Raw genomic sequence first — 25,063 nt, 5'->3', positions numbered from 1 at the left:
GTTTAACATTTATATTCTAGTGAGTTTCTTTCTTGTTTTTTTTTTTTAAAGATTTTATTTATTTATTTGACAGAGATAGAGACAGCCAGCGAGAGAGGGAACACAAGCAGGGGGAGTGGGAGAGGAAGAAGCAGGCTCATAGCAGAGGAGCCTGATGTGGGGCTCGATCCCATAACGCCAGGATCACGCCCTGAGCCGAAAGCAGACGCTTAACCGCTCTGCCACCCAGGCGCCCCATCTAGTGAGTTTCTTAAGCCAGAGAAACAGTCAGCTTTAAAGTAAGATGAAGTCTCCATTCTGGAGATGGAGAACTTCTTGCAACTTTGAAATGATGGTCCTCTTTTTCTGCTAGACAAGATTTTAAATGCCTTAGAGTCTACTCTCAACCCAAGTACCACATTGCAAATCTTTAAATATGTCCACATTTTTAAATAAATCCTCAAGGGTTTTTTTTTTTTCTTAGAAAATTCGGAAACCTTCTGTGGATATTTGTAAATAATATGAGGGAATCGAAATAGTATATATTTCAGACTTTGCACTGGTTCAAACTGGACTTTGCCCTAAAAATGGTGTAACTTGTAGAGTTAGCATTTTCAAAAAAAACCTTAAAGGTAGAAATGCCACCAACAAAGAGATCTGCAAGCAGATGACAACAAAGGAAGACTCTCTCTTGTGAAGTTTAAATTAATACCAAGTTGGTCTTTTTGGACTAAATGAGAGAATTGTTTTCAAAATGAAGGCTGTACTATATTATTCCAGAAAAAAATTTCAGGTGGTATACAGACCCTTCATCATCTTCCCCTGGCTCCCTGTTAAGTGTCATTTCTTCCTTCTTTAATGTTCCAATTTTCATTTTAGTGGATAAGGACAGTTGGGTTCATAATTTACTCAGTCAGTAAGAGGTAGAGCCAAGATTTTAACACAGGTCAATTTGACTACAAAACTTGTATCTCTTTTCCTGCTTACCATATTGCAATGTGTCATTTCAGATGGCTACAGAGATGACCCTAAGGAACAGAGATGATCTAAGGGAATTACCCAGCCATGTGGATTATCTGGGATTTCCCTGGTGTATATAATGGTTACACACTGTGTTGAAGTAGGCCCTGGAGAGGATCTCCTGTGCAAGCAAATCTAATCGTATATCTCACTGTCCCTCTCCTTTCTTCTAATGCCTTTTTTCCCATCCCCTTTTTGGAGAGAGGCCAAGAACAGGTTGCTGATCCTACACTTTGCTCCCTATAAGCCATCTACATGGCAGACCCAACTTACCTTTCCTATGACATCTGTTAACAGCTTGAGTGCCAGAGGATCATGAACCAAGGAGTCGGTGTAAAAGGAACCAAGGTACTTCTTTGGGTTGATTGGGTTGTCCTGGGCACACAGATCTGGGCGCATGTTGAATCCATGGGAGATTCTTCCAACTGTGAAAGGGAAGGCACCACCTGCAAGTAAAACCCATTAGTGAAGGGCTAGTGTCAATTGAAAAGGATATTTTTTAATCCTCATGTTGTATGCAAAGAGGAGTTACTGTAGTCCAGTATTTACAAAGGATTTATTGTATCCCAAATGCTGGGAGATGACTCAGAACAAATGGTATGAACTCATCTATAAATTCAAGTTTGAGGAATTTATCCTAAGAAGGAAGACAAGTGTGTAAAGATACGTGGTCAAGGTTTTCAAATACAGTGTGCTTATAACAGCAAAATACAGAGGCAACCTATCATCTGGGAAATATCTATGTAATGATGGCATATCCATAAAATGTATTGCTCTGCATGCAACCATCAAAAGTGGTGGTCATGATGGTTTGTGTGTGCCCAAGAGTCAGAAACACAATTACCTGCAGGGACCAAGGAGGAAATGTAAATAATAGAGAATGGTAGGGACTATTGCAAACTGGAGTGCTTGTAGTCTGACTAGAAGGATTTAGACAAACAAAAAACAAAACAAAACAAAATAAAACAAAAACTATGCCAAACTAACCTTGTCCATAAAAATGGAATTTGGTCCCCAAACTGTCATATACTTTATGACTAGAATGATGGTTGCAGGCATGTTATGGACTGAATTATGGGGTCCCTCCCCCAAATTCTTATGTTGAAGCTCTAACCCCCAATCTAACTATATTTGGAGATGGGCTAATTAAGGAGGTAATTTAAGGTTAAATTAGGTTATAAGGTGGGACTTTAATCTGATAGGAGAAAGGAGAGGAACAGTGAGATTTAGGATTAGATTCACTTGCTCAGGAGATCCTCCCCAGAGCCTCCTTCAACACAGAGTGTGTATCGCCAGAAAACCATTAGATACACCAGGGAAATCCCAGGTAATCCACATGGTTGGCTAATTCCCTTAGATCAGCTGCCGTTCCTTAGGGTCATCTCTGTATCCATCCAAAATGACACGTTGCATTCATAGTGAGAAAGTGGCCTTCTACGATCCAAGAAGACAGGTCTCACCAGAAACTAACCCTGCAGGCACTTTGATCTTGCATTTCCAGCCTCCAGAACTGTGTGAAAATTAAGTTCTGTTGTTGAAGCCACTGAGTCTGTGGTATTTTGTTATGGTAAACTGAGCTGAGTAATGCAGATAGGGCCTTACCTCCATGTGCAAAACACACTTTCAGTTTAGGAAATTTCTCAAACACTCCTCCCATGATCATGGAGCAAGTGGCGGTGGTGGTCTCTGCTGGCATTCCTAAAAGAGGAAACAGTCACAGAGTGCAGGGCTTGTCATCTCAAGCAAGAAGAATCTTGGTGATACTAGTGGTTGGGGAATGGCAGCTTGCTGTGATTGTCAATGCTGAGAAATGTGAGGTCCCTCTGTCCCAGCATGGCTTGGTGGTCTACAAGCCATTCCTTTGGCAAACAGACCATCAGAAACTTCCTATTTGCCACTTGCAGGTGGAGTCATCTAATGGACAGCAGAGTCAAGGAGCCAGAGGACATAGCTTTTGTCCCGATTCCTCCACTTCAGTTTTGGATGTGGTGGGGCAAGCAGAGTACAGTGAGTCTGGGTTGAACCCTGACTCTTCTAATTTTCTGCTTCCTGGACTTTGACCAATTATTTCATGTCCCTGAGCCTGTGCTTCTTCACCTGTAAAGTGGGGATACTGTTGCGCATCTTTCAAGACCATTGTGGAGCCTTGAAAATGATGATGTTAGGAAAGTTCCTGGCCAGAACGTCACATTGGAGGGTCTCAACAAGTATTAGTTGCTTCCCTGTGCCTCAGTTTCCTCATCTATAGAATGTGTTTTTTCTTGCCACTTAGTACTCAATAAATATTAATTTAAATTACAATAATCCTGCCAAATGTTTGCTGCTTCTTAGAGATGAGGTTGAAAATAACTGGATTAAGATGAATTGTTTCAAGTGCTTTGTGCCCCTAGAAGAAGTACCTCTTCCATGCCTGATGCCTTCACCTCCACCGAGTTAGTCTGGGTTACACTTCCAGGCAACTGCTTTTCCAACTGTGATCAAGAAATCTCTGGGGCCTCCACAGGCAAGCCTGTACCTTCAGGGGAAGACTTAGCTTTCTGGCTGCCAAATGGGGCTTTACCAGATGCTCATCCTGCCCCAAGCCTGCCATTGCTCTATCGACAGAGATGCCTCTGGCTTCCTGGCCTTTTAGGAATTCTGGAAGCGCGATAGATTCACATCTATCTGGGAGTGGTTTGTGGGCAGAGCTTCCTGAAGGCAGGGGATGGACAGCATCACGTCCTTTTGGTAGTGTGATTCTGCTCTCCGTTAACTACTTGGGCCATAGTTATATAACCCATTCTCCATACAGAAGCCAAAGTGGAGTATTTACAGTGTCAGTCGCATCACGTTCCTCCCTTGCTGGGAATCCTCCAATCTGCTAATGACCACTTTTGCGTCCAGAATAGAATTTTAAAATTATCCTGTTTGTTCATGATCTGTGTATTTGTTTGTCATCTCTTTCTTCTAACCAGAATATTGGCTTCAGAAGGGCAGAGGTTTTGTCCTTGTCAGTATCCTCAGTGCCTGGTACAGGGCCTGGCATGCTGGAGAGGATCAATATATATGTGTTGCATAAGTGAATGATGAAATGGCTCTTTATGCACATGTTCTTCTCTCTGTTTTTCATGTGGGAAATTGTAATATAAATAAGTTTGTAGGACTAATCAAAGTGTTGTCTGAATTAGGATGGTATTTTCTTTGGAGCTGGACAGCATTGGTGCCTCTTAGGTTGTCTCTTCCTGCTAATTATACCTCAAAAATTTGGTGGAGGATGGGTAGGAAGCTGCCTTACTAAATACATTGGTCTCCAAAATCAATCAGAGAGCCACAAAATGTCAGAGCATTTTGAAAGGTACTGCAGACCAGCTCCCCCATATTACACATGAGAAATGGGCCTGAGAATGTGAAGTGATTTGCCACAGGTTATACAAGAACTAGACACTAGCTGGAACTGAAATTCAGTTTTCTTACTTCCAATATACTGCTCCATTTAATTCTTCATGTTGGTTACTTTATCATTACTTGTACTAATTGGGCTGAGGAGAGAATGGATAATGGCCTCCCTAAAGAAAATCCACAGGTGTTCCTCTGGAAATCCCACTATTGACTGAGTTTGTAGATGAGCTACACTTTTTACTTGTGGCCACAGAATTACTGCCTGTCTCCATTTCTTGTTACCAGGGATAATAAGGAGATTGGATAGGCCAAGCAGAGGTCTCTCCTCTTACCCTCTCCCTTACCTTCATGTGGAACCATGAATGAATAGTGCAGGAACAAAGAGCAGCAGAAAGGAGCAGATAACAGGAAAACGAAGGCCTGGGTCATTCACAATCTAGGATGGTGGAAGTTGACCTTCTACTTGTAACTCTAGCATTCTCCTTGTAAGAGCTGATACTTTTTTTTTTTTAAGATTTTATTTATTTATTTGACAGGGAGAGTGAGAGCACAAGCAGTGGGGGTGGCAGGCAGAGGGAGAGGGAGAAGCAGTCTCCTCCTTGCTGAGCAGAGAGCTCAATGTGGGGCTTGATCCCAGGGTCCTGGGATCATGACCTGAGCCGAAGACAGACGCTTAACCGACAGGCGCCCAAGAGCTGATACTCTTGTTGTCTCTTTTAAAAAAATCTGTTAGGCATGGTTACCTTAAAAAAATCTATTAGGCAGACATGGTTACTTATTTTTGGAGACTTTTTGGGAGTCTGTGTAGTGAGATAGCTTTGGAGTCAGACAGTTTTGTGTAAATTCCATTTTCGCTTATTAACTGTGTGACTTGAACAACTTATCTAACCACTCAGAGACTCCGTTTCTTCCCTATAAAATGGTTATTAAAAATGTCAACCTCATGGAGTTTTGTGGGGATACGATTAAAATTAAGGTAATATATATAGCATTTATCCAAGAGCTCAGTAACTCGCATTCCCGTTAATTATTCATACTTTCTCTTTTTGACATAGTAGGGTTCCAGAAATAATTGGAAAAAAACCCGAAGGCTTGATCTTCTTTTCCACACACCAAGCTGACACAAACCTACAAGCCAAGGGAGCCAGTATTTGGCCATTCGTCCATCCATCTGCATGTCCCAGGGGTGCACAAATAGGGAACAGTTCAGCTTTTCAGCCACCTTTAAAGAAGCAATGAGAGAGAGAGAGAGAGGGAGAGAGAGAGTGTGTTATTTGGATGAGCCAGCAAATACAGGGTACTATTTTAGGGAAGCTTTTTCTCTGGGTCTATATTGATCTGAATAAATACGCTAAAATATTTTTGAAGTTGTTTCTTATCTATCTGAAAGAGGTATTGAGAAATTCTGCCCCAGCTTAGAAAATAAGAAGGCCACTTAGAATTAACAAGGGGGTCGGTGGATTTGCCATGGAGGTTGATGGATTTAATATACTGTTTGGCAAAACAAGTCACAGGAGACATCCGTCATTCAAATCAGTCAAATGTAGCTGAGAGCAAAATGCTCAAGGACTGATCCCATACCTCAAATGCAGGGGAATTTTCTCCTGCTGGTTCCTACTTCATCCACTTGATCCATTCTTTCAGGAGGACTGTTCAGATTGTACCCTTAGAGTCAGGGCTAGAATGTTCCCTTGTTTCCCCCGCTTGGAAACCTGAGAATGTGAAAGTGAAGAAGTGATGGCTGGGGCCAGGGCCTCATGACTGGACTGGAGCAGGCTGGCCTGACCCAAGCCATTGGCCACACAGAGCCCGACACTGGCTGGGAATTTCTGGGGGTCTACAGGTACTCACAAAGCATCAGAAGCCCAGCTGAGTCCCTGAACAGTCTGTTGTGAATGAGATGACTTTAAAAGTCAAGAGCTGTCAGTGCCTCAGCCAGGCAGGTACTGAGACGAATGTCATGGGCAGACCTATTCCAGGGCCTTCTGGGAAATGGAAATCCTATCTGGATGGAATGGCTTTTATTCAACAAAATGTTTAATTTAAAAAAGTTCCCCCAACGGGCATTGAGTATGAGTGCTTAACAAGGTTCAAAACAGATTTTCCTTAGCTCATTTCTTTTCCAAATATATTGAGGTGCTGGAGTGATTCATCCTATCTTTCATATAAATATGTGGGCTAAATAGCCTGATGCAATGTGTGTTCTGGACATAAGCATTTTTATTTATTTTTATTTTTTTATTTCATTAATTTTTTTTTAAGAAGAGAGAGAGCGTGCACTATCGGGGGTGGGGGGAGGGGCAGAAGGAGAGAGACAATCCTAAGCAGGCTCCACGCCCAGCACTGAGCCCGGTACAGGACTCGATCTCATGACCCTGAGATCATGACCTGAGCTTAAATCAAGACCCCAACGCTTTAACTGACTGTGGTACCCAGGTGCCCCTGCACATAAGCATTTTTAAAATGGAGATGCAATTCTTGGACAACAAGGGATTCTGGAAATGGCAGACAATGGGTAGATTGGAGAATGGACTTCTAATTTCATCAGGTTCTGGGGGTAGAAAGGAGAGTAGCTAATTAGTTTCCGATAATGGATACAGGCTGGGTCAACTTCTTGGGATGGGTTGAGCTTGACAAAAGCAAAAAGTCATGGTATCTCAGTGGGATTTGACTCATTATTATTCTGTGCATCTGTGATGGTGCATTTCTCTTCAATTCAAATTAGTATATATTTTTGATCCTTTCTGTATGTGAAGCATTGTAGAGAACACAAAAAGAAGTCACTTAAACTCTCAAAATCATGATAACTCACATTAACTGAGAACTTACTATATGCCAAAGCTGTTTTAAGAATTTTATAATTGTTAACTAGTTTAATCCTTTATAAGATGAGCACTTTTTAAAATTGAAGTATAGTTGACATGCAATGTTACATTACTTTCAGGTGTACAACATGGTGATTTGACAACTCTGTACCTTATAGTGTGCTTACACAAGCGTAGCTACCATCTGTCACTCTACAACGCTATTATAATATTGATTTTATTCCCTATGCTGTACCTTTCATCCTTGTGACTTATGTATTCCATAACTGGCAGCCTGTATCTCCCATTCCGCTTTACCCATTTTGCCCATCCCCCACCCCTTGCCCCCTAGCAGCCACTCCTTTGTTCTCTGTGTTTATTTGGTCTATTAGCGTTTTTGTTTGTTTATTTTTCTTTTAGATTCCACATAGAAGTGAAATCATATGGTATTTATTTGTCTATCTCTGACTTATTTCACTTAGCCTAATACCTTCTGAGATGAGCATTTTTATTACTCTTATTTTATAGAGAAAGAAAGTAAGGCACTTAGAGGCTGGGTAACTTACTTAGGTCTTATGGCTACCAGTCTGCCTGCCTCATACTTGTAATAAGGTCATTTTTGTGCCTGAAAACTGATCTGAGCATGTATGGTTGGGTTCACTTACTAACAAGGGAGGTCTAGGAGGTAGGGGAGATGGCTAGACACTTTGGAGCTCCAGGCTCCCCTTGAAATGACAAAGACAACTTGGTTTATGGTAACTCCTGTCATTTGTTTTAGCCATGTTATTGGCATAAGCTAGAGACTAGTGAGGCTGCCAAGTCTTGCTAACCAAACGAATGTGCTGCCAGCCCCAGGACATCACAAATCAGCTGGAGCCAGGATGCTCTCCCGAATTCCCTGAGAGATCGCAGCCCCCAAAACAGCCTATTTAGAATGAGTGATGGGTTGAGCTAGTCATACAAATGAAAATATCTATTTGGACCGCAACTGGCTGCTCTTGCTTTTTGAGCTCCTTAGTAATTCATAAACCCAATCCCAGTAAATAATAAAATAACTTGCAGCTGAAGGCTTGTTCACATGGTGCTGAAACAACTTGGATGCACAAGTAAATAAATCCTCTTTCAAAGCCCATTAAAGTTTCTAGAAAACATTCACTGTATCAGCTCAGCCCCTGCAGCCAATAAGCTTCAGGGAGTTCAATATTTAGAGGAACGTTAAATCTTTCAGGTTATTGGGAGGCAATTTAACAGGTAGACCCTCAACTGGTGGGCAGTGTCCGTCGATACAAACATGGAAACATTTTTGCATGTAGGCAGAGCTCAATAAACATGAAAGGAATACATGATCAGTGGTTATAGTGCCTGGTGAGTACACCAACATCTATTTATTTTTTAATTATTTTTAAATTATTTTTAAAGATTTAATTATTTGTCAGAGAGAGAGTGCACAGGCAGGGGGAGAGGCAGGCAGAGGGAGAAACAGTCTCCCTGCTGAGCAAGGAACCATATGCAGGCCTTGATCCCAGGATCCCAGGATCATGACCTGAAGGCAGATGCTTAACTGACTGAGCCACCCAGGCGTCCCCACCAGCATCTATTTAATCCACTATTGAAAATTTTGCATTTACACTGAAAATAATAGAAAACAATACTGTTATAATTCTAGGAGGAAAGTAAGAAATAAAAAAATGCAATTGAATATAGAATATGCATCTTGATTTCTGATATGAAGAAAAGCAGGTTTAGTTGCAGAAAGAACAGAATGGTAGAGGAAGACTGGTGAAGAGGACCATGGCACTGTGGGCACTTCAGTTGGATACCTGAGAGATTAAAATGACACCAAATTCCTGAAAATATGCTTTATAATGCAATATTTTAAACGTAGAAAGTTGTAAACAATAGTACCATGAACATACATATACTCACCAGCTAGTTTTCTCAAATGTTAACATTTTGATGGCATTGTTTTTTGTTACGTGTTTTAATTATACGTTTTCAAAATATATGGGGAAAAAGTATATTAATTTAGGACTGGTTAAATAAATCAAAACATATCCATATATTGTAATATATGCAGTTACTTAAAAATCATACATTAAGAGAATTTTCATTTGGATTGGAAATTCATTAGGATACAAAATCTCACGTGTAATTAAAATTCAGATTTCATTAAAATATAGATATATGCAGAAACATGCAAACAAAAAAATCAAATGAAATATATGATAACAGTAAATATTTATCTTTGGGTAGTGGGATTATAGGTTGTTTTTGTTTTCCTCTCTCTGTTTTTCTGTATTTTCCAGAATTTCTTCAAAATCACCTCATAATTTTTTTTATTTATTTGTTAGAGAGAGAGCATGAGAGAGAGAATGAGAACGAGAGAGAGGGGGAAGCAGATGGAGAGGGAGAGGCAGACTCCCCGCTTAAGCCGACGGGGGGCTCTATCCCAGGATCCTGGGATCATGACCTGAGCTGAAGGCAGGCGCTTAACTGACTAAGCCACTCAGGCACCTGGAAAAAAAAAGTCATAATTTTGAAAGATAAGTATTTTTTTCTAAAGCAAAATAAATATTTTTTTTTTTTTGCATGTCACTCACATGGCCTTTTGTACCATGGCTGTGATGAGGGTAATATTTCAGCTTCCAAAGGAAACAGTAGAAAGAGAGCATAGGGGATGGAAAGTAAGATAAATTTCCCTGAGCTAACTCCAGGCTGGCCTGCGAAGCATTTCCACCTGTCCCTCTTCTAGTGGAATGGCCCAGTCCTTTCGGAGAACTCTTTACATATTTCCTGCTGTATGCAGCATGTCATCAGGCATCTTTCTTTCCCCCTGCCAGGGAGGTGGCGCACTCATGTTCTGCCCTCCTGCACCCAGTGCAGTGCCTGGCCCTGCCACATGCTGGCTGAGCGATCGCTGTGTACTCACTGCGTAGACAGGGAAGAGTTCCCTTGCGTTCAGGTCCCACTCGTTGATGTGGGAGCCGATCTGGACCCCGGGAAAGCCCAGCTCCTTCACGCAGCGCTCCATCTCCTTCACAGCAAGCTCCGGGGCCTGCATGGGCAACGTCCCCAGACCCACAAACCTCCTGGGGTGGTTCGCAACAGTGGCAGCCAAGTCGTTGTTTAAAAGCTGGCACAGGTCTAAAGTGTCCTGAGGTTCGGCCTGGCAGAGACAAGTAAGGGAAGATCATATCATTCATGACCGACTTCTTTAAATAATTACTCTGCGCAATACCTCTCATGGGCTGAGTCATTTGTCACTATCCATGGCTTTTACTCCTCAGCAAGCTGGGGCACAGATTGAAATAGCCACTGGCTGTAGGAGACCCAAAGCCAATCACTGCAAAAGTAAAGAAAACTGCTAGTATATTGCCGATGAATTAGAAAAATGGAAGTTATAATCAGAAGGGATGGACACAATTACTGGGCCAGTCATCCCCTATAGAAGAGATGGAATGAGGATGGGCCTGGTGAGTGTCCCACATCACCAGCAGCATACCTCCTTGTCATGCCTCATCATGGGATGCCAGGCTGCTCATGGACCCCTCCTGTCCCTGTGTTCCTCCCTGTCCTTCTGCTGGTAGTGACACTCAAGAGTTACCTTAGCAAAATGCCGATGCAGCTGGTTCACTTTCTGTTCCCCAACTCTCCCTTCTTTATTGTTTTCTTTCCTTTTAACTTCACCCCACCCCACTGGCAGGCATTTGGTAGTCTCCTGAAATTCCAGTCGTTCAGTCAAAATAGTAGACACTCAGATAAATTTGGGCATATTGAAGTCTTACAGCATTTTTATTTTAAAAAATGAGTCTAGAGGTGTCTGGGTCACTCAGTTCGTTAAGCGCCCAGCTCTTGGTTTCGGCTCAGGTCATGATCTCAGTGTCGTGAGGTGGAGCCCCTTGTTGGCCTCTGCGCTCAGTGGGGAGTCTGCTTTGGATTCTCTCTCCCTCTCCTTCTGCCCCTCCACACTCCTTGCACTCACTCTCTCTCTCTCTCTCTCTCTCTCTCAAAAATAAAAAATAAAATAAGAGCAAGAACATGACTTGGAGGAAGGCCTGAGAGGGGACACTGCAGTATGAGAAACTGGGGGTCCCTGGTTATCTCTAAAGTGGAGGAGATTTGGGGGGCAATGTCAAGACTTGAGGCATCTGTCTACTCGCTAGTGAGCTGGATATGAGTCTTCACCCACCCAGAAGACAATTCGAGTTTTCACACTCACCCAGTAACTAAACATGACAGGAACTGTGGAAAGGGCTTGCACGGTCACTCCTAGACACAGACACAAAGAAAGGCAAAGGTGATGAGAAGAATAGTCCAGGCACTCCTCTTGCATTTCCCAGGGCCCAGCACATCTCCATCCCACCCTCCCCTCCCCTGCAGCTCCTTCCTATCCACCTTCTCTCAGGCTCTGTCCCAGGCTTCCCTTATCCCACAACCCCAGGTCTAGGGGGAGGGGTAAATGCTGGACAAAAGAGCCAGGGTTAGTCAAGGATAGCCATGGAATGAAACACAAAACAAAACCCAAAGGAGACACACTTCATCTAAACTGTAGTCATAAGCGATGGTTCTAACAACAGCCATCTGAGTCTCATTTTTACTAGTTTTCTTCTTGAAATGATGGGTCCTTGCTCAAGCTGCACATTTTTCTTTCTTTCTTTCTTTCTTTCTTTCTTTCTTTCTTTCTTTCTTTCTTTCTTTCTTTCTTTCTTTCTTTCTTTCTTTATTCCTCCCTTCCTTCCTTCCTTCCTTTCTTTCTTTCTTTCTTTCTTTCTTTCTTTCTTTCTTTCTTTCTTTCTCTTTAAATTTAAATTTTATTTCAGTTAAATTCAATTAACATGTAGTATATTATTAGTTTTAGAGGTAGAGTTTAGTGATTCATCAGTTGCATATAACACCCAGTGCTCATTACATCAAGTGCCCTCTTTAATGCCCATCACCCAGTTACCCCATCCCCCCACCTAACTCTCCTCCAGCAACCCTCAGTTTGTTTCTTATAGTTAAGAGTCTCTCATAGTTTGTCTTCCTCTCTGATTTCATCTTATTTTATTTTTCCCTCCCCTCCCCTATGATCCAATGTTGTTACTTAAATTCCACATGAGTGAAATCATATGATTCCGCATGAGTGAAATTACTTATTTCAGTTAGCATAATAGTCTCTATAGTTCCATCCATGTTGCTGCAAATGGTAAGATTTCATTTTTTGGTGGCTGAGTAATATTCCATTGTGTATATATATACCACATCTTTATCTTCTTAATTCATTCATCAGTGGATGGACGTGTGGGTTCTTTCCATAGTTTGGCTATTGTGGACATTGCTGCTATAAACACTGGGGTGCAGGTGCCCCTTCAAATCATTATGTTTGTATCCTTTGGATAAATACCTAGCAGAGCAATTGCTGGGTCATAGGGTAGCTCTATTTTTAACTTTTTGAGGAACCTCCACACTTTTCCAGAGTGGCTTCACCATTTTTCGTTCCCACCAACAGTATGAGAGGGTTCCCCTTTCTCTGCCTCCTCACCAACGTTTGTCATGTCCTGATTTGTTAATTTTAGCCATTCTGACTGGTGTGAGTTGGTATCTAATTGTGGTTTTGATTTGTATTTCCCTGATGATGAATGACGTTGAACATTTTTTCCTGTGTCTGTTGGCCGTTTGTATGTCTTCTTTGGAGAAATGTCTTCATGTCTTCTTTCTTTCTTTCTTTCTTTCTTTCTTTCTTTCTTTCTTTCTTTCTCTTCTCTTCTCTTCTCTTCTCTTCTCTTCTCTTCTCTTCTCTTCTCTTCTTTAAAGATTTTACTTATCTGAGAGAGAGCGAGAACACAAGTAGGGGGAGGGGCAAAGAGAGAGGGAGAAGCAGACTCCCTGCTGAGCGGGGAGCCCGATGGGGGGCTCAATTCCAGGACCCTGGGGATCTTGACCTGAGCCAAAGGCAGATGCTTCATCAACTGAGCCACCCAGGCACCTTGACTTCTGCCCATCTCTTGACTGATTTTTTGTTTTTGGGGCTGTTGAGTTTGATAAGTTATTTATAGATCTTGGATACTTGTTCTTCATCTGATAGGACATTTGCAAATATCTTCTCCCATTCTGTTGTTTGTTTTTTAGTTTTGCCAACTGTTTTCTTTGCTGTGTAAAAGCTTTCAATCTTGATGAAATCCCAATATTTCGTTTTTGCTTTTGTTTCCCTTGCCTTTGAAGATGTGTCTAGTAAGAAGTTGCTGCGGCTGAGGTTACAGAGGTTGCTCCTATGTTCTCCTCTAGGATTTTGATGGATTTCTGTCTCACATTTAGGTCTTTCATCCATTTTGAGTCTATTTTTGTGTATGGTAAGAAAATGGTACAGTTTCATTCTTCTGCATGAGGCTGTCCAATTTTCCCCACACCATTTGTTGAAGAGACTGTCTTTTTTTCCATTGGATATTCTTTCCTGCTTTGTTGAAGATAAGTTAACCATTGAGTTGAGGGGCCATTTCTGGGTTCTCTATTCTGTTCTGTTGATCTATGTGTTTGTTTTTGTGCCATTTCCCCCTTGTCTTGATGACTACAGACTTGTAATATAGCTTGAAGTCTGGAATTATAATGCCACCAGCTCTGGTTTTCTTTTTCAACATTCCTTTGGCTATTCATGGTCTTTTCTTGTTCCATACAAATTTTCAGATTATTTGTTCCAGCTCTGTGAAAAATGTTGATGGTATTTTGATAGGGACTGCATTGAATGTATAGATTGCTTTGGGTAGCCTGACATTTTAACAATATTTGCTCTTCCAATCCATGAGCATGAAATGTTTTTCCATTTCTTTGTGTCTTTCTCAATTTCCTTCATAAATGTTCTAGAGTTTTCTGAGTACAGATCCTTTGCCTCTTTGGTTAGGTTTATTCCTAGATATCTTATGATTGTTAGTGCAATGGTAAATGGTATCAATTTCTTAATTTCTCTTTCTTCTGTCTCATTGGTAGTGTATAGAAATGCAGCTGACTTCTCTGCATTGATTTTATATACTGCCACATTGCTGAATTCCTGTATGAGTTCTAGCAATTTTGGGGTGGAGTCTTTTGGGTTTTCAACATAGAGTATCATGTCATCTGTGAAGAGTGAAAGCTTGACTTCTGCTTTGCCAGTTTGGGTGCATTTTATTTCTTTCTGTTGTCTGATTGCTGAGACTAGGACTTCTAGTACTACATTGAATAACAGTGGTGAGAGTGGACATCCCTGTCATGTTCCTGACTTTAGGGCTCTCAATTTTTCCCCATCAAGGATGATATTCTCTGTGGGTTTTTCATATATGGCTTTTAAGATATTGAGGTATGTTCTCTCTGTCCCTACACTGCAGAGAGCTTTTATCAAGGAAGGCTGCCATATTTTGTCAAATGCTTTTTCTGCATCTATTGAGAGGATCATATGGTTCCTGTACTTTCTTTCATTAATGTGGTATATCACATTGATTGATTTGTGGATACTGAACCACCCCTGTGACTCAGGAATAAATCCCACTTGGCCATGGTGAATAATCTTTTTAATGTACTGTTGGATCCTATTAACTAGTATCTTGTTGAGAATTTTTGCATCCATGTTCATCAGGGATATTGGTCTGTAATTCTCCTTTTTGGTGGGATCTTTGTCTGGTTTTGGGATCAAGGTAATGCTGGCCTCACAGAATGAATTTGGATGTTTTCCTTTCATTTCTGTTTTTTGAAACAGCTTCAGAAGAATAGGTATTAATTCTTTTTTAAATGTTTGGTGGAATTCCGCTGGGAGGTCATCCAACCCTGGAGTCTTGTTTGTTGGGAGATTTTTGATTACTGCTTCAATTTCTTTGCTAGATCTTGCTCTGTTCAGGTTTTCCATTTCTTTCTGCTTCTGTTTTGGTAGTTTATATGTTTCTAGGAATGCATCCATTTCTTCCAGATTGCCTAATTTATTGGCCTATTGTTGCTCATAATATGCTCTTATAATTGTCTTTTTCAGTGTTGGTTGTGATCACCTCTTTCATTTATGATTTTATTTATTTGGGTCCTTTCTATCTTCTTCTTGATGAGTCTGGCTAGGGGTTTATTGATCTTTGTAATTCTTTCAAAGAACCAGCTTCCAGTTTTGTTTCCCTATTCTACTATTCTTTCGATTTCTTCTCTATTCTTTATTATTTCTCTTCTCCTTTTGGGGTTAGGCTTTATTTGCTCTTCTTTCTCCAGCTCCTTTTGGTGTTAAGGTTAGGTTGTGTATTTGAGACGTTTCTTGTTTCTTGAGAAAGGCTTGTATTGCTATATACTTCCCTCTTAGGACTGCCTTTGCTGCATCCCAAAGGTCCTGAACAGTTGGTTTTCATTTTCATTTGTTTCCATGAATTTTTAAAATTCTTTTTTAATTTCCTGGTTGACCCATTCATTCTTTAGTAGGATGCTTTTTATTTATTTTTTATTTTTTATTTTTTTTTCCTGAAGATTTTATTTATTTGAGAGAAAGAGCACAGGGAGAGAGGCAGAGGGAGAAGCAGACTCCCCGCTGAGCAGAGAGCCTGACGTGGGGCTTGATCCCAGGACCCTGGAATCATGACCTGAGCTGAAGGCAGATGCTTAACCTACTGAGCCACCCAAGTGCTGCTCTAATACATTATCTTAATAGAACTTATTATTATATTGATGGTCTACAAAGGAAACCCTGTTATCATCTCCATGGATACTGAACATAACACATTCAATTCCATTCTTAAATTTAAAACATTCAATAAAAAAGGATTCAGTGGACACTTCCTTAATATGTGTGCTGGATAACCTCCATGTATTTGTGTTCCTTCCAAATTTTCTCTTGATTGAGTTCAAGTTTTAAAGCATTGTGGTCTGAAAACATGCAGGGAATAATCCCAGTCTTTCAGTACTTGTTAAGACCTGATTCATGACTCAGTATGTGATGTATTTTGGAGAATGTGCACTCAAGAAGAATGTGTATTCTTCTGCTTTAGGATGAAATGCTCTGAATATATCTGTGAAGTCCATCTGGTCCAGTGTGTCATTCAAAGCCCTTGTTTACTTGTTGATCTTCTGCTTAGATGATCTGTCCATTGCTGTGAGTGGGGTGTTAAAGTCCCCTACTATTATTGTATTATTATCAATGTGTTTCTTTAATTTTGTTATTAAATGATTTATATAATTGGCTGCTCCCAAGTTAGGGGAATAAGTATTTACAATTGTTAGATCTTCTCGTTAGACAATGTTTTAAATTTAACAATTGTTAGACAATTTTTTATTTTTTTTGTTTATTTTTATTTTTATTTTTTTAAGATTTTATTTATTTATTTGACAGAGATAGAGACAGCCAGTGAGAGAGGGAACACAAGCAGGGAGTGGGAGAGGAAGAAGCAGGCTCATAACAGAGGAGCCTGATGTGGGACTCGATCCCAGAACGCCGGGATCATGCCCTGAGCCGAAGGCAGACACTTAACCGCTGTGCCACCCAGGCGCCCCTAATTTTTTAAATCTAACAATTGTTAGATCTTCCTTTTATTCTGATATAGTGTCCTTCTCCATCTCTTATTACAGTCTTTGGCTTAAAATCTAGTTTGTCTGATGTAAGCTACCCCAGCTTTCTCTTGATGTCCAGTAACATGATAAATTGTTTTCCACCCCCTCACTTTCAATCTGGAGGTGTCTGTGGGTCAAAAATGAGTCTCTTGGGGGCGCTGGGTAGCGCAGTCTTTAAGCATCTGCCTTTGGCTCAGGGCGTGATCCCGGCATTCCGGGATCAAGTCCCACATCGGGCTCTTCCGCTAGGAGCCTACTTCTTCCTCTCCCACTCCCCTGCTGTGTTTCCTCTCTCTCTGGCTGTCTCTCTGTCACATAAATAAATAAAATCTTAAAAAAAAAAAATGAGTCTCTTGTGGACAACATATCAATGGGTCTTGTTTTTTAATGCAATATGATACCCCATATCTTTTGATTAGAGCATTTAGTCCATTTACATTCAGAGTAATTATTAAAAGATATGAATTTAGTGCCATTGTATTACTTGTAAAGTCCCTGTTTCTGTATATTGTCTCTGTTCCTTTCTGGTCTTTGTTACTTTTGGGCTGTCTCTTCACTCAAAGGATCCCCTTTAATATTTCTTGCAGGGCTGGTTTAGTGATCACAAATTCTATTAGTTTCTGTTTGTCCAGGAAGCTCTTTATCTCTCCTATTCTAAATGACAGCCTTGCTGGATAAAGTATTCTTGGCTGCATATTTTTCTCATTTAGCACCTAGAATATATCATCTCAGTCCTTTCTGGCCTGCCAGGTCTCTGTGGACAGGTCTGCTTCCAGCCTTATGTAGGACCTCTTTTCCCAAGCTGCTTTCAGGATTTTCTCTTTATCTCTGAAATTTGGAAGCTTCACTATTACATGTTGAGGTGTTGACCTTTTTTTATTGATTTTGACGGGGGTTCTCTGTGCCTCCTGGACTTAAATGCCTGTTTCCTTCCCAAGATTAAGGAAGTTCTCAACTACAATTTGTTCAAATAAACCTTCTGCCCCCTCTCTTTCCTCTTCCTCTGGTACCCCAGTTATTCTCATATTGTTTTGCTTTATGGTATCACTGATCTTTCAAATCCTCCCTTTGCAATCCAGTAGTTGTTTATCTCTCTTTTTCTCAGCTTTTTTATTTTCCATCATTTTGTCTTCTATATCACTGACTCTTCTGCCTCATTTATCCTAGCAGTTAGAGCCTACATTTTTGATTGCACCTCATTAATAATAGCCTTTTTGATTTTGGCCTGATTAGATTTTAGTTCTTTTATTTCTCCAGTAAGGGATTCTCTAGTGTCTTCTATGCTTTTTTCAAGCCCAGTGCCTGCCTTTATAATCATTGTTTTGAATTCTAGTTTTGACATCTTACTTATATCCATATTGATTAAATCCCTGGCAGGGAGTGCTGCCTCCTGTTCTTTCTTTTGGGGTGAGTTTTTCCATCTCATCATTATGTCCAGAAAAGAATAGCTGAAAGAGAGAGAAAATACAAAAATAGCAACAACACTAGAAAACTACACACTAAACAAATCCAAAAATAACAGAAAAAAGAGAGCGAGAGAGAGAGAAATCAAACAAGATGTAGAACAGAACACCACAATAAACTAGATCCTGGGTGTATTTTGGTCTGTTTTTTAGAAGAAGCTAGATCCCAAAATAGGAAAGAAAGAAAAACTTACATATATACAAAAATAAAATTGAATATAATAAAAGGAAACCAAAAATGAAATATATATATGTATAATGTAATGTAAAAATAAAAATTAATAGACTTTAAAAAAGAATTGGTAAAATAAGAAAATAGTTGAAAAGAAGAAAATATAGAACTGAAAGACTAAAGAATAATAAGAAAAAACCCATAAATGCTATATACTGTTTTCTGCAAGAGCTAAAGTTTTGCAGTTCTCTGTGATTGGTAAACTTGATATTAGCCAGATGCTTGAGCTGGTCTTCTGGGGGAGGGGCCTGTTGTGCTGATTCTCAGGTGTCTTTGCTTGGGGGGAATTGCCCTGCCCTTGCCAGGGGCTGGGCTAGGTGTATGCAGGCCCAGACTGTACTATATAGTGCTGTTTTGCTCCTTGAACGCTTTCAGAACTGATGGGGGGATGAAAATGGAGGCACTTCCATCTCTAGTCCCAGAGCTGAAAGTTCATGACCCCCCCCTTCAGGGACCCCTCACAGAAAAGCAGTCAATTACTCTTGTCTCCCTGGTTTCCATCTGCTCTCTGTGTTCACCCAGCTCATGACTGAGCATTTTTTTTTAATGATTTTTTATTATATTATGTTAGTCACCATACAGTACATACCTGGTTTCCGATGATGACTGAGCATTTTTTTATCTCAGGCGTGACCCTGTTTTGAGTCTCCAAACTTTATGGACTCCTGAGGCAGGGACCTGTGCCATTTCTTCTGGGGTAGCAGTGGGGGTTTCATTGCAGTTCTGCTGCTTGCTGGGCCCCTGCTCTGAGAGCAGTCGCCTAACCATGCTGGGGTTTGGGGTTTATGGCAACACCAAGCAGAAAGCCCACTCCTGAGCTCTCTGTTTGCAGCTGGCTTCCCTGCTCTGATGCTTGGGAACTCTGCTGCATTCAGGCATCCCTGTTCTTTTTGTGACCCCGGGGATCCCGAGACCACGCTGTCCCACCTAGGATTCCTCCCCACTTCACCACCTGAGCACCTTTCGGGCAGACTTCTAAAAGTTCTGATTTTGCACCTGCTGCCTATAACACCTCCGGTACCTGGCTTATGGAGCCTCCTTCCCCCCAGCGGTTTATCTTCCAATGTATCACCTCAGATTCATGTCTCTGCACCTCCTACCTTGAAAAGTGGTTGCTTTTCTATTTGTAGAATTGTAGCAATTCTTTTCTCAGATCTCTGGCTAATTTTGTAGGTGTTCAGAATGATTTGATAACTATCTAGCTGAGTGTCAGGGACCAGATGAAATTAGGGTCCCCTATTCCTCCGCTATCTTCACTCAGAGCTTCACATTTAGATCAAAACCTTGCTCTTTGCTCTAAGCCTGGGAAACTTTTTCTCTCTCACTCCTCTCCCACTCCCATATGCTTCTAAAACTCTGTTCTGTGGAATGGTCTACAAAGTGCTTTAGACTTTCCGCAAAATTCAATTTGAATGTCATTTAAATATACTTATAATTGTTAAAAAAATCTATAAAGTGGGGCGCCTGGGTGGCTCAGTCATTGAACGTCTGCCTTTGGCTCAGGGCGTGATCCCAGGGTCCTGGGATCGAGCCCCATGTCAGGCTCCTCCACTGGGAGCCTGCCTCTTCCTCTCCCACTCCCCCTGCTTGTGTTCCCTCTCTCACTGGCTGTCTCTCTCTGTCAAATAAATGAATAGAATCTTTAAAAAAAAATCTATAAAGAAGTACCTGGCCAGAAGTATCCTAGACCAAGTTCTAACGGTCAGAGACTACCGCCTTATTTGGGGCTGGCAGTTTAACTCATTTTGTACAGACTTTGGAATAAAACGTCTTCTGCTATCTCTGTATATATTTGAAGTTCTTATAAACTTGTCTTTGATTAAGAAGGTGATAATAGTAAGTTGCTCTTTCATTTGTGTATATGCGTTGTTTGTTTTCTCGTTTGAATCTAGACCACCCATGTCGAAATTTAGACCTGACAGTGTTGTAGTGGTGAGTTCCCCATCACAACCCATGGTCACGGCTCACACGTGTGTAGAAGGTTCGGTGCATCTTCTTGGAGCATATACTCCTCAGGTTGCACAGTTGACCAGGTAGTAATAAGTGAAAGCACAACGTGGCCATCATACCATATTTTAGATAGTCTTCAAAATTCTTTTCAGTTGGGGAGACTTGTTTGCTTTTCAGATGTGGGATAAGGAAAATCAAGCAGTTCTTAGAAATTGTTAGTGATTCAGCTTTGAAAGAAGAATTTCCCAGTTTTCCTCTTTCAAATTTCTGGATTAGTTTCATTGTAGAGTATTCTGAGATTATACAATTAACTTTGTTTTTAACTGCTCCCATTTCCACCCCTTATATGTCACTGGGGACGTTCTGTGTACTGTGCAACCAGACAAACTATAGAAAGAATATGGATCCTGAATGTGACTAAGCAAGCAATTGGCATCCTTAACTTGTGAATTCTCATTTTTATGGTTTTAGTTGACTTTATAGTAAGTACTCTACATTTGGACTTAAAAAGTTTAAAATAATAAAATACTACTTTTATCTTTTTGATGATGTAACATTCTACTTTAAAACAGGGTACATCTAATTTAAAATAGTTTAAATCCACACTCTAAAAGCATTGTAGTAGAAGTGAAGCTAGAATAGTCTGTCCTGTGGAGAAAAGGCAATTGGAGGTTGCCGTCACATGAATCACATAAAGTAGTCAACAGACTTTTAGAGGCAGATGTTGTTTTATATCAGACACAAACATTGGTAGCATCTCCTATTACAAGTACCTGTTTGGTCCATTTCTCTAATACGGACTTCTGGATCCCAGCAGTTCTCTTGGACCACTCTGAAGACCTTCCCATCTTTCATCATCTTTGCTTCTCCCTAAGACAGAAAACTCCCATCAGCAAAAGGTGACCTCGGCTTACTTAGATTTATTCTTCCTTGTATGCTTTGGAACATGGTTCTCCCCTAACATTTTTAGAGGTTTTTACTTAATCCTCAAAGAAGTAGAAGTCTGTTCATTTAATGGGACTCAGCTTTTTTTTTTTTTTTTAAGATTTTATTTATTTATTTTGGCAGAGAGAGAGACAGGCAGTGAGAGAGGGAACACAAGCAGGGGGAGTGGGAGAGGAAGAAGCAGGCTCCCAGCAGAGGAGACTGATGCGGGGCTCGATCCCAGAACTCTGGGATCACTCCCTGAGCTGAAGGCAGACACTTAACAACTGAGCCACCCAGGCGCCCCTAACGGGACTTAGCTTTTCATCCTCGTGCCTTAATGTTGGCCTGGAATCGAAGGGGTGTGCTCTGTGAGTGTCAGTGGCTGGACACAGAGAGAGCAAGGTCATAGTCATGGCCTTTTGGGGCTGCATACTGAGGATGGCTGGTCATCTTGCTGACCTCAACTACTGGCTACAGGACCCAAGAGGATGGCCCAGTGTCTGGAAAACTCCAGATCCATAACGTTTTAGATTTGGAAAGGGCCTCTGAGATAGACCATCTAGTCCAACCCTCTTGTTTTATAGAGAAGTGACAGATGGATAGTGAGAGTAAATGATTTGTCTAACAGAGCAGGGCTCACTGATGTGAACACCTGCAGCAGGAGGAGGGCAATGAAGTGAATCAGTCTACTAGCATGTATGAAATTCAGTGCTGAGTTGCTAGCTTCCACCAGGCATCATGAGTGGTATGTGCACTACAGTTAATACTCAGTGCAAGGAGTTCTCTAAAGTGGACTTTTAATTTGTGATCCCTAAAGAAAAGAGAAAGGTCAGATCCAGGTCCCTGAAATCATAGTGATCAAGTTCAAATCCCCATTCTATCACTTACTATGTAGACTTCAGCAAGTTAAACATTTCTGAGCCTCAGTTTGCTCATCTTTAAAATAGGAATAATAATGTGACTTACCGTAAAGGGATCTTGTAAGCACCAAATGGGATAATCCCTATAATGCACTTAGTGGAGTTTCTGACACATGGTAAGTGCTAGTTATCCTAAGTATTAGTTATTAATGATGTATGGCTTATTAGGGACTAGGCTATCTCCTGATATTCCCCTGCTTTGAGGGCACATCACCTCTGGTGGCTCTTCAGGGCCTCAGAATCACCCTTGGGCCCTGCGTGATAGCTGAATGGGCATGTGGTGATCAAAGACCTTGAGCTCTGCTTGGTGGAATCCTTCACCTTCCTCTTCTTCCTCTTGGCTTGATTGTGCCACAGCTTCCTTCTCTATCCTTTTCTTCCTTGGACAAGGCCTTCTCCGTCTCATGCATGGAGAAAATTGATCACTTTTCACCTTCAAGTGTGGCAGCCCATTCATGTCTGGCATGCCTATGTAAGACCTCACATCTAAGGTTTCATTTCTCATGGCTGGGGAGAAGATCAGTGAGTAAAAACTTGTATATCTGAGACAGATGTCCTTACCTAGGCAGACCTGAGTTTCTTGACACCAGGACGTTAGGATTTATTTGCCTTAGTTCCCATCCTTTGTTGACCTTGGCAGGATCTGAACCACCTTCCCAGATTGGGAAATCTACAAGAGTCTTGGTGGAGGCAGGTCCCAGACTCCTTCTCATAAAGCCCTAAAGCCCCAGTGCTTGCTCTCCTTGCCTTAAGCTTGACCAGCAGTGCTTGATTTTTAATCAGGAGGAAGTGATGCAAAAAGACAGGATCAGTGAATTTATTCTGCCAGTGATTCCAGCAGTGGCGACATGCTGTGTGCATTGGCAGTGGTACTGGTGGCAGTGTCCAGGATCCAGCTGGGAGGCAGCAGCTCCCTAGCCAGGCTAGTCCTGTGGTGTGGCCTTGGCTGTGGCTTCAATCACCTGCACATCTTATGAGTGTGGTTCCTTAGGCATTCGTAATTCTGGAGGGGCTTAAAACACTTGCAACCAATTCCTTTTCTGCTTAAACTGACCATTGTTGGTTTCTGTGGTTTGCAGTGAAGAGTCCTGAATGATACTGATTTGTACAAATAGATTATAGGAACACATGTCTTTCCATTTGGTGAACGAGGGAGGGGAGAGGAATGATGGTAAAAGAAAAACTGAAGAAATAAACTTTAATTTGGCAAATTAGAGGCTTTATTTTTCTTTTGCTCCTAAATAGGAAAGCTTAAGCACCCTAAAGTACCCAGAATAGCAGAGTGCTGAAAGAGCATGCATTCCCACAGACCTGGGTTTAAGTCTCATGAAATTACTTACTACCAGTAGAAGAGGCTCAGTTAGGGGATTTCTGAGTTGAAGCCTCACTTTTTTTATCTGCAAAATGTAGACAATTACATTTGTCATGCTTTGGCCACCCAGCATCTTTTGAACACTTCTGTGTGTGAAGAAATGTTATGATGGAGAATCCAGACTTTCACTTTCCTAGCCTCCCTTGTAGTGAGGGTACTAACATGCACAGAAGCTACCTTCTGGTATGGGTGTTGTCTCAGGTGTCAGACATGGCAGTGCTCTGATCTCCAGTCTCAGCAGCAACAGCATGAGTATGAGCTTCCTGTCTGTGGCCAGGAGGGGCGGCACTTGCCTCTTTGCTGGAGCAGCCCCCAGGTATGGTTGGGCATTGAGCATGTTAGCACAGCCTCTGGGTTCAATCTCTTGTCCTCCGAGGAGGTTTGTGAGCTGCCTTTCTACTTAAGCAAACTAGAATGGGTTCTGTTGTTTGCAACTAAGAACACTGGGTGAAACAGAAGATTCAATAATAGAATATTTATAAAGCACCAGGTCACAGAACATGCTCAATCATTTCAGGCCAGATTTTACCATACATTATCAATGGCAAGGGAGGAACTTGGGTTTCTCTGGGAGATGCATGAGTAAGTTTTGGTTTCAGGTAAAGCAGGGCACATTAAAGCAGAAAGGGATCATTTGGTTCAACTCTTGCATTTAGCAGTAAGTCCATAAAATGCAGTGACTTGTCCAAAGTTATGGATCCATTTTCCACACCACCATGCTGATATTGGTAATTGGTGTCTATTTAGCAGGCAAAGGTTAATTACTATCATTTCCTACAGAGTCTGATCTTTTGAGGGGATTGCCCTCATTACATGGCAGGAGAATTGGACTCTCTAAACTTCTCTCTCCACATCCTTCATGCTGGATCCATGGTAAGGCTAATGAATGAGAGAACTTTTTCTGAGTGAAAAGTACCACAGAGCAGTTGTGCCCCATAATAGGCTCCCAATTTGCGTTGTGTCTTAAGCCAGAATTTGGGGAGAACCAATTCCTGATCCCTCTCACTTTACATTTGGGAACCCGGTATCCCTGCAGGGCTATAAATGTGCCTCAGAAGGCAGCACTTGTTGCTGGGGGAGGGACAGAGGGCTTTCTTAGGTTCTGTTTTTAAAGTTGACCTCAATATCAACCAAGATCTTAAACTAAACTAATAACCAAGTAATCAGAGTAAGCTGCTCTAATGTATTCAACCCACAAACAAATCCTGTTTTTCTAAACTCTCAAAAGAAAACCAAGTTGTTTTTTAAAAAGAGTTCCCCAACTGGGGTGCCTGGCTGGCTCAGTCAGAAGAGCATGTGACTCTTTTTTTTTTTTTTTTAAAGATTTTATTTATTTATTTCACACACATACAGCACAAGCAGGTGGAGCAGCAGGCTGAGGGAGAGGGAGAAGCAGACTCCTTGCTGAGCAGGGAGCCTGACACTGGCCTCAATCCCAGGACCCTGGAACCATGACCTGAGCTGAAGGCAGACGCTTAACTGACAGAGCCACTCAGGCA

At 41.3% G+C, this 25,063-nt stretch overlaps 1 protein-coding gene across 4 annotated transcripts in view; it reads right to left on the bottom strand.

The window, feature by feature from the left end:
- ACMSD (aminocarboxymuconate semialdehyde decarboxylase) overlaps positions 1-25,063 on the bottom strand; it is a 70,488-nt gene that overhangs the window by 29,311 nt on the left and 16,114 nt on the right. For 2 of the 4 annotated variants that reach the window (XM_045783089.2, XM_045783097.2), the window contains 6 exons: positions 21,119-21,215; positions 11,401-11,450; positions 10,111-10,347; positions 5,506-5,599; positions 2,602-2,697; positions 1,273-1,445 (listed from right to left, as the gene is read on the bottom strand). In XM_045783089.2, coding sequence (XP_045639045.2) covers positions 1,273-1,445; positions 2,602-2,697; positions 5,506-5,599; positions 10,111-10,347; positions 11,401-11,450; positions 21,119-21,215 — 747 coding nt within the window. The remainder of the gene's footprint in view (positions 1-1,272; positions 1,446-2,601; positions 2,698-5,505; positions 5,600-10,110; positions 10,348-11,400; positions 11,451-21,118; positions 21,216-25,063) is intronic. The other 2 variants (XM_045783104.2, XM_045783112.2) reach the window with 2 other exon arrangements.

Source organism: Ursus americanus, chromosome 1, assembly GCF_024610735.1.
Source record: "Ursus americanus isolate L20-20 chromosome 1, mUrsAme1.1.p, whole genome shotgun sequence".
Classification (NCBI taxonomy): Eukaryota; Metazoa; Chordata; class Mammalia; order Carnivora; family Ursidae; genus Ursus; species Ursus americanus.
This window is presented reverse-complemented; position numbering and strand designations above follow the sequence as displayed.